Genomic DNA, 8,532 nt, shown 5'->3' on the forward strand with positions numbered 1-8,532 from the left:
AACGCAGAACAGTGTACCCAGAACAAAGAGGGAACCGTAGAGAATACAGTTAAATGACAGCACTTGGTGGCTTTCAGGTGTGGCTGGATCCAGGACTCTGACTTTGTCAGGGTCCCCTGCTTTCAGGCAAGCTTTATAAAGTGTTAAGGACAAGAGCCAGCAGACTGAGACCATCACCATCCGGAATAGGCATCCAGTTAGTTGGTTTCATCCATCAAAATGTTTCCGAATGCCAACCAGGTGTCAGTTGTGACCGTGACAGAGGAAACCGCTGCCTTCACGGGATTTTCCTTATAGTAGAGACAGAGTGCTATGGTTTGAATATGATTTGAGAGTGTCCCTCCCAAAACCCACTTGATAGAAGACTGACCATACGTGACCCTATTAGGGCGTGAAGCTTCCAGGAGGTGGGGTCTAATGTCGAGCCATTGATTCAGAGGCTCACCCATGGATGGGATTAATGAATGTCTCAAGGGAACACAGGTGCTAAAGTTGTTATAAAAAGAACAAATACATCGCTCGAACCTCTCTGGCATGCTGTGCCTCTCTGTGCTCGCTCCCTCTCTTGCCTGTCTACCATCTACCGTGCTGTGAGTACCATGGGGTTCTCCTCTAAAGGTAGGACTGAGCAAGAGGCATGACCCTGGACAGCCAGCCTCTGTAACTGTGGGCTCAACGACACTTCTTTGAAAAAAGGCACCCCGTTTAGGTATTTTGTTATAGCAACTGAAAATGGACGAATGCGGTGGGGATCCATTAGGTGATAAAGGTTAGCAAATAAACCTGAAAAATAAAAAAACATTATCTTCTGCAAAGTAAGGCTGTCCCTTTTGCTATTATTAAAGTCAGCTTTCTTGTCTGCATGCTAGGAGATACACACCTTTCAGGCTACCCTTGCCTTTGACATATGTGGGAGTCCAGAGATCTGGTCTCCAACAGACCTCCCTGTGAGTCTGTGTACAGCTGGTTTATGCTGTGGGAGTGATATCGAGATACTCCTGCGAGTTGCTTCCAGGTTTAGCACAACTTCCACTCTCTGTTTCTTAAAAATACCCATTTTAGATCATTTTGTGATAAGCACGGGTTTAACAGCCTTCCTGATTTCCTTCCATTAGAATGCTAGTACAAACACTGCAAAGCCTAGTCAATTACCGGTCATTTAAATAGTATTCCTTTGATTACCTGATTCCATTTCTAGGTGACCATTCTGCTTTGTGACTATGACCGCTAAGCCAGGGGGTGTGGTCTGACAGAAAATCTTAACCTATTTCTCCGGGGAAGTGAAGAATGCGCCCTTGGAGCACACTAGGCTGGACGCCGGTGGTAAAAGTCAATCTTTAGTGAAAGTGAAACTAACAGGAACCAAGTTGCCTTCCCTTGAAAACACTGAATAGCACAACTATTGCGGAACCAGTCCACATGAACACAACACACAGGTCCATCAGATCCATGCCAAAAACTCACTCAGGAAGTTTTCGCTAAATTTAAGGGTGCCTGGGAGGTGGGGTAATCATTTTGGTCTTTAAAGTTGTATCCACGTGCTCTGCCCTCACTGTGTCCCCAATGTTGTCTGCCTTTCATTGGCTCCCTATCCCTTCTACATGATTTTTGGGGCCAGTAATTTATTTCTTTTAATCCGTACACAGCGGCCAAACGGATCATTTGGCTCAGTCAAATCCCATCGTTTAAGCCTTAAACAAAAATGGATTTGTAATCGAAAAATCCACCAGCCTCAAGCTCTACCTCATTTTCACATGGCCTTGTCCAGCTTGTGCCTTCCCGGCATGCTAGCTCGGTCTACTGGAGCCCTGGTGGCTGCACGGCCTCTAGGGAACAAGTCCTTCTGCGTAGCCACCCCTACCGGATTAATCCTAGCCCCGAAGCCGCCAGCACGACTCTGGATTTTTTTTGTTTGTTTGTTTATTTTTTTAAGGCTAAAGCCCTTATCTGTGCATTCCAACCGGAAGCCTTCTTTCCTGCCCCTTTGCTTCTACAACTGGGCCCAGTGCCTCGGGCCGCGGTCTCCGAGTTAGGAAAAGGGCTCGAACTTTCCCAGGGAACCGGGGGGCGTCCCCGCGGCGCCTTCGCACCCCCCACCCCCGCAAAGCCCCGGTGGTGCCGGAGGGAACGCGCCGCGGCCCTCGCTCCATTCCTCCTCCTCCTCCTCCTCCAAACCCGGGCGGGGACCCCAGCAAGCACCCGGTGCACAGCGCCCGCCAGGCCCCTCGCCCCAGCCCCTAAGCCAGGCTCCGAGATCGGGGTGGGGTGCCACCTGCGGGCCACCGCGCGCGGGCTCCGGCGCGCGGCACCCCGGCACCCTGGGCGGCTCCCTACCGGGCTGGGCGGCTCCCCCGCGGGCGCGGGGCGAGGGGCGCGGGGCCTGGGGGTGCAGAGTCGCAGGCCTCGCTGCGGTCCCACCCGGCCGAGAGGCGGCGCGGAGCCCGCACGGGGCCGCCTCTGCGATTGGCTGCGCCCCCCCTGCTCCGCCCGCCGCGGCGCCCGAGGAGCGAGGACGCGGGGACCCGCCTCCCGCCCGCTCCCGACCCCGGGCGCGCGGGATAAAAGGCGGGCGGCGGGCGCGGGAGCCCGGGCCCTGCAGCCTGCGAGCGCCACCGGCGGGCCGGCTTCCCCCGCCGCCCACCCCGCTCCCGGCGCGGCCGAGCTCCGGCGGTACCTGCAGCCGAGCGAGAGAGCCGGGGAGCCCGCGCCGCCGCCACGAAACTCGCCAAAGTTGAGAGGCTGCCGCCCACCGGGAGCCGGAGGGAAGGTGCGAGCGCGCGGGGCGCGAACCGGCAGGCGGACGCGCGGACCTTCCGAGCGCACCGCCGTCGGCGGCCTCTCCCGAGCCGCTGCGGCTTCCCAGCGCTGTGAGTGGTCGGCTAGACCGACGGCTGGCTAAGTATTTCCGTTCAATTGTTTATGGGATGCGATTGTGTATTTTTTTTGTGTGTCGGTGGAGGGAGTTAAGGCAGAATGCATCCTTTAAAAACAAAAACACACACAAAACTGAGTTTTTGATAGTGAGACTGTTGCATTGAGAGAAGGTGCCTGGAAATCTTACTGAGTTGGAGTAATCTAGGAAAAATGCATTTAACAGGTTCTCTTTTTAAAAAAGCCTCCCCCCCGCCCCCGTTGGAGATGGAACCCATTTCAAAAGTTAATTGGAACGAAAGCGACTACGGGATAACTCGAAAGGGTTAACTAGTGGCAGTTAACTTGTACTTTTCTCCCGTTTTAAATGTTGTTCTCAGATCGGTGAGAAGCTGAGCTGGTGAGAAGCGACTGGCAAGAGACTCAGAGGCGACCATAATGTCGTTAAGGTTCCACACACTGCCCACCCTGCCTGGAGCTGTCAGACCGGGTTGCAGAGGGCTGCTGTGTTTGTTGGTGATCGCAGTGATGGTGAGCCCCAGCGCCTCAGGAATGTGTCCCACTGCTTGCATCTGTGCCACCGACATTGTCAGCTGCACCAACAAGAACCTGTCTAAGGTGCCTGGGAACCTTTTCAGACTGATTAAAAGACTGGATCTCAGCTATAACAGAATCGGACTGCTGGATGCCGACTGGATGCCAGTGTCGTTCGTCAAGCTGAGCACCCTGATTCTTCGCCACAACAATATCACCAGCGTCTCCGCTGGCAGCTTCTCCACAACTCCAAATTTAAAGTGTCTTGACTTATCATCCAACAGGCTGAAGTCGGTGAAAAGTGCCACGTTCCAAGAGCTGAAGGTTCTGGAAGTGCTTCTGCTTTACAACAACCACATTTCCTCTCTGGACCCGGCAGCGTTCGGAGGGCTCTCCCACTTGGAGAAACTCTACTTGAGTGGGAACTTGCTCACGCAGTTCCCTATGGATTTGTATGTCGGGAGGTTCAAGCTGGCCGACCTGACATTTTTAGACGTTTCTTATAATCGGATCTCTTCCATACCGTTGCACCATATAAATTTAGTGCCGGGGAAACAGCTGAGAGGCATCTACCTTCACGGGAACCCGTTCGTCTGTGATTGTTCTCTGTACTCGTTGCTGATCTTTTGGTACCGTAGGCACTTTAGTTCTGTGATGGATTTTAAGAATGACTACACCTGTCGCCTGTGGTCTGACTCCAGACACTCTCACCAGCTGTTCCTCCTCCAGGAGAGCTTTCTGAACTGTTCATACAGCGTTATCAACGGCACTTTCCATGCACTTGGCTTTATCCACGAGGCTCAGGTTGGGGAAAGGGCGATCGTCCACTGTGACAGCAAGACTGGTAATGGAAATACTGATTTCATCTGGGTGGGCCCCGATAACAGACTGCTGGAGCCAGATAAAGACACGGGGAACTTTCGTGTGTTTTATAACGGAAGTCTGGTTATAGAGAACCCCGGTTTTGAGGACGCCGGGGTTTATTCTTGTATCGCAATGAACAGGCAGCGTCTGTTAAATGAGACCGTGGATATCATGATAAACGTAAGCAATTTCACCATAAACAGATCCCACGCCCACGAGGCGTTTAACACGGCCTTTACCACCCTGGCCGCCTGCGTGGCCAGCATAGTTCTAGTGCTACTGTATCTGTACCTGACACCGTGCCCATGCCGATGTAAAGCCAAGAGACAGAAAAACATGCTGAACCAAAGCAGTGCTCATTCGTCCATTCTCAGTCCCGGCCCCACTAGTGATGCCTCTGCCGAGGAACGGAGGGCAGGTAAAAGAGTGGTGTTTTTGGAGCCCCTGAAGGATACGGCGGCAGGACAGAATGGAAAGGTGAAGCTTTTCCCCAGTGAGACTGTTATAGCCGAGGGCATCTTAAAGTCCACCAGGGCAAAATCTGACTCAGACTCAGTCAATTCCGTGTTCTCAGACACACCCTTTGTGGCATCCGCTTAACTTGGGTGCCTGTGTTCGTCTGGTGTTGTGATTTAATCTCTCCCTACTTAACTTTGGTCCACAGAATTAATAGCAGGGCAGAAACTGTTTTGTCTTTTGAGATGAAACCAAACGGTGTCTTTTTAAGATGGTTGCCGGGAAGTGAGGCAAAGCACACTGGTTGCTTCTTGTGCTGGGTAAAGAGGCAGTTGATTTTGAGAGTTTTTAAGTTCCTGGTGACAGCATCTTAGCCTTCCGCATGGTTGAGGATTTCAAAGCTGGCTTGAAGGCAATAGGACCAGCCATTATCTCTTTATTTGGTTATCTTGAAGGAAAAAAAAAATAAAGCTATGTGTTAGCATTTTTTAAAAATAGGATCTTTTGGCTTACTAGAACCAAAGTTGAGCTGAGCTTTTTTTTTTTTTTTTTTTTTTTTTTAAAAAAAAAAATTAGTGGCTTCTTTCCCTTTTAAAAGATCTAGAAGGAAGGACTGGTTATTTATAAAACATAAAGTTAGCCTAGAGGTTTTTCAGCCAAAATCATCATTTCAGACCAGAATAGGCAAACTTATAACATCCGCAGGGTTATGCCCCATCCCATGTAGTGCAAAGAGGCATAGTTGTTTAGCTGTCTTCTCTGTAATCTCTGTGCTACATTCTGGAACAAAAGATCCCACCAAAACATTCAAGGTGTCGTTGTTTGTTGCCAAGAATATGTGTCAATACCAAAATGTCCCAGTAACTCCATAAACCTTCATCGTAGCGGGCTCGTGCCGGTCCGTCTGCCTGTGTGTATGTAGAACCTTAAGTTACATGGACAACTGAGGAGACCCCAATGTACTGTGTTTCACACATTTAAATCAGCGTAAATACATGTGCTCTGTGACCTGATGCTTCAGTTGCCTGTTTACCGATGCAATCTGAGCTGTCTGACGTGACAAGCTCATGCTGCCTGTGTGAGGCACCCTCACACGGTGTCCACGTTGCAGCAAATGCCTGTCTGGAGTTCTTGTCATTACGGCAAGGACTTTACCTTTCAGAGGGAGGGAGCAGCTTTAATGTGTTCCAGTCAGGGTTTCACTCTGCATCACAGACTACTCTGGTAGCCTGCATTCCAGCCAGGTTTGGGAGACCCCTACATTCTGGCTTTAGGACAAGCGAGTGTCAGAGGGACCTGATTATTCTCCTGTCTGCCAAGAGATAATCCTGTGCCTCTCCGGCACTGAAATGGGGGGCTCAGACCCATTGGTGTTTCAAGTTCCTTTCATATTAGAATCTGGTTTCCTAGGAACCTCAGCACAGAGTCTCACTGGCCTTCTAACCTTACCATATACTGAGTCTGGGGTTAAGATGGACTGAGTAGCACAGCACCATAGTCTCTCACTGGAGGAGGCTCAGAGAGAATCATGGGTTATGACTGACAGGAGGAGAGGGGGTGAGGGGAGCCCAGGCTCACCATGCTCCCTGGAGAAGATAAGGGGTCTGAAAGAACGCTTACCTTAAACATCCACCGGCATGGAGAAGGATTAGAATCAGGAGTGACCAAAGGCAGAGGAGAAGTGGGTGGGCGTCTTCCTAGGCTAAGTTGGGTATGGTCAACACTAGCACCTTACAGAGATATAGATGAGGACGGAGAGTTGACGGTGACACTGGTGGCTTACTGGCAACACGGTTGGTAAGAGTGGACATGGGACAGCTCTCTCTCAGTACAGCAGACTGGTCAGCAGGGAGCTAAGGGGCACGTGGCCCTCAGGACTCTCCCTAGGGAGTTACCTGCAGAACCGGGGCTCAGGACTGTGAACGACATTACAGTGTTAAAGATGCTCTCCCTGCTTCTTAAATCCCTCACCCTATAGACAGAGTCCTTCAGAGCTGTGTTCCAGCCAACATTTTATTGCAGTGGTGGCCATTTAAGTATCAGAAGGTGTATGGAGCTGGTATGGCCACAGGGGCAATCTTCACTTCTTCTTCATATTTAGAGAAACTCAGACTCAGGAACGCTATGATTAATTAGGATGACAGCCGCCTCGAAGGCGAGAGAGGGAGGGAGGGCATGGCTGTGCTGCCTCTGGGGTGTGATGGGGCTGGCACCACTCTGGCAACGAAATTGAAGAGGGTCCCTAAATTGTACCTCATCTCATCTGGATGAGATCCCTAAGAAATAAGTGTTTGGCTTGGCAGATAACTAGGGGGCAGTCCTGGGAGGGGGTGGTAATGACGTTCAAACATAGATGATTCTCAGGCCCAGATGCCAAGTTAGGGCAGGATAGACTTAGGTAGAAACCAAGGTATTTTTAATCGGAACAAGAAGAAGAACAAAATCCTTAGTACTCAGAAACTCTTGTTTTGAGCAAACATAGGATGGTGGCAAGTCCTGGGTCTGAATATCATGGTGTGGACTCTTAAGTGCCTAGGAATATCAATGTTTAAGTGGGAACCTGATCTCATGTATTTTAAATATATGTACAAAATTAATGTGTGCTTTGTAAGTTTGTCTCATGCAAAACTTTTATATAATTGTCCCTCTAAGCAATAACCTGGACTTATGCAACTGGGTTGCTCTCTTAAGCCAGTGAGAGAGATGGAAACTCAAGGAAAAACCAAGTGACAAGTGACAGACTCAGGCGTCCCATTCCTTTTCTTTTCGAATGATTTATTGTCTCTTCTCTTCTCTTCTCTTCTCTTCTCTTCTCTTCTCTTCTCTTCTCTTCTCTTCTCTTCTCGTTTCTCCTCTCCTCTCACCCAGGGGAGGGGGGAGTGTGTGTGTGTGTGTGTGTGCAGACCACAGGTGCTGGATCCCCCAGAGTTGGAGTTACAGGAGTTGTAAGCTGCTTGGCTCAGGCACCGGAAACTTGTCCTCTGTAAAAGCAGTGGGTGCTTTAACCATTGAACTACCTCTCTAGCCCTGATGTGAAATTTCCCTGGGTTTAGAGCATTTTCACTGAAATAGAGATTCCAGGTCCACACTTTTCTATATGTATATACAGTAGTTCTAATTTTAAGACAAACATTTTAGGGTTTCAGGGGTGGGGATCCCATAGGTAAAAGCCAAGCCTAATGACCTGAGTTGGGATCCCCAGAACCCAGGTAAAGAACTGCACACTGCAGCTAACCGTCAGTTATCCAGAGCATCTCTGTGGCAAGATGGGAGGTGGAGAGAGGAGAATCTCTAGGAGCCAGAAGGCAGCAAGTCTGACTAACACAATCGTGAAGAGACTCAACAAGGTGCAGCACCGGCTAAGGCCAGCATGAGAAGGCTGTCCTCTGATTTCTACAGGCCTGATGAGGCATGCATACACTCATCCCCCCCAAATCACACACACAAGTACACAAATACAAGCACACATAAGTACATGAACACACAAGCACACACAGACATAAGTATACACACAAGTACACAAACAAGTACAAGTGCACACACAAAAGTATACAAGCACACACAAAAGTATACAAATACACACAAGCACACATAAGTACACACAGAAGCACAAACACAAGCACACAACACATAAGCACACATGCACACACAATTACAGATACACAAGTATATACACACAAGCACACACATGCACACAAAGATACACAAATATACACACAAGCACACAAACATAAGAACTCAAGACAAGTGCACACACAAAGGTAGACAAGTACACACATGTAGGCAAATACAAGCACACATAAGTAC

At 49.8% G+C, this 8,532-nt stretch overlaps 1 protein-coding gene across 1 annotated transcript; it reads left to right on the plus strand.

Annotated features, from left to right (window-relative positions):
* Positions 1 to 2,551: 2,551 nt before the first annotated feature.
* Positions 2,552 to 5,738, plus strand: Amigo2 (adhesion molecule with Ig like domain 2). The gene is made up of 2 exons (XM_028789370.1): positions 2,552 to 2,867; positions 3,252 to 5,738. The coding sequence occupies exon 2, from the start codon at positions 3,310 to 3,312 to the stop codon at positions 4,867 to 4,869; it is 1,560 nt and encodes a 519-aa protein (XP_028645203.1). The 5' UTR covers positions 2,552 to 2,867; positions 3,252 to 3,309; the 3' UTR covers positions 4,870 to 5,738.
* Positions 5,739 to 8,532: the final 2,794 nt, after the last annotated feature.

This window comes from Grammomys surdaster, unplaced genomic scaffold (genome assembly GCF_004785775.1).
Source record: "Grammomys surdaster isolate TR1022 unplaced genomic scaffold, NIH_TR_1.0 125818, whole genome shotgun sequence".
Lineage (NCBI taxonomy): Eukaryota > Metazoa > Chordata > Mammalia > Rodentia > Muridae > Grammomys > Grammomys surdaster.

What these genes read in the sequence shown, in the direction of transcription:
- Amigo2 (XM_028789370.1), top strand. Translation starts at nt 3,310, where the DNA reads ATGTCGTTAAGGTTCCACACACTGCCCACCCTGCCTGGAGCTGTCAGA.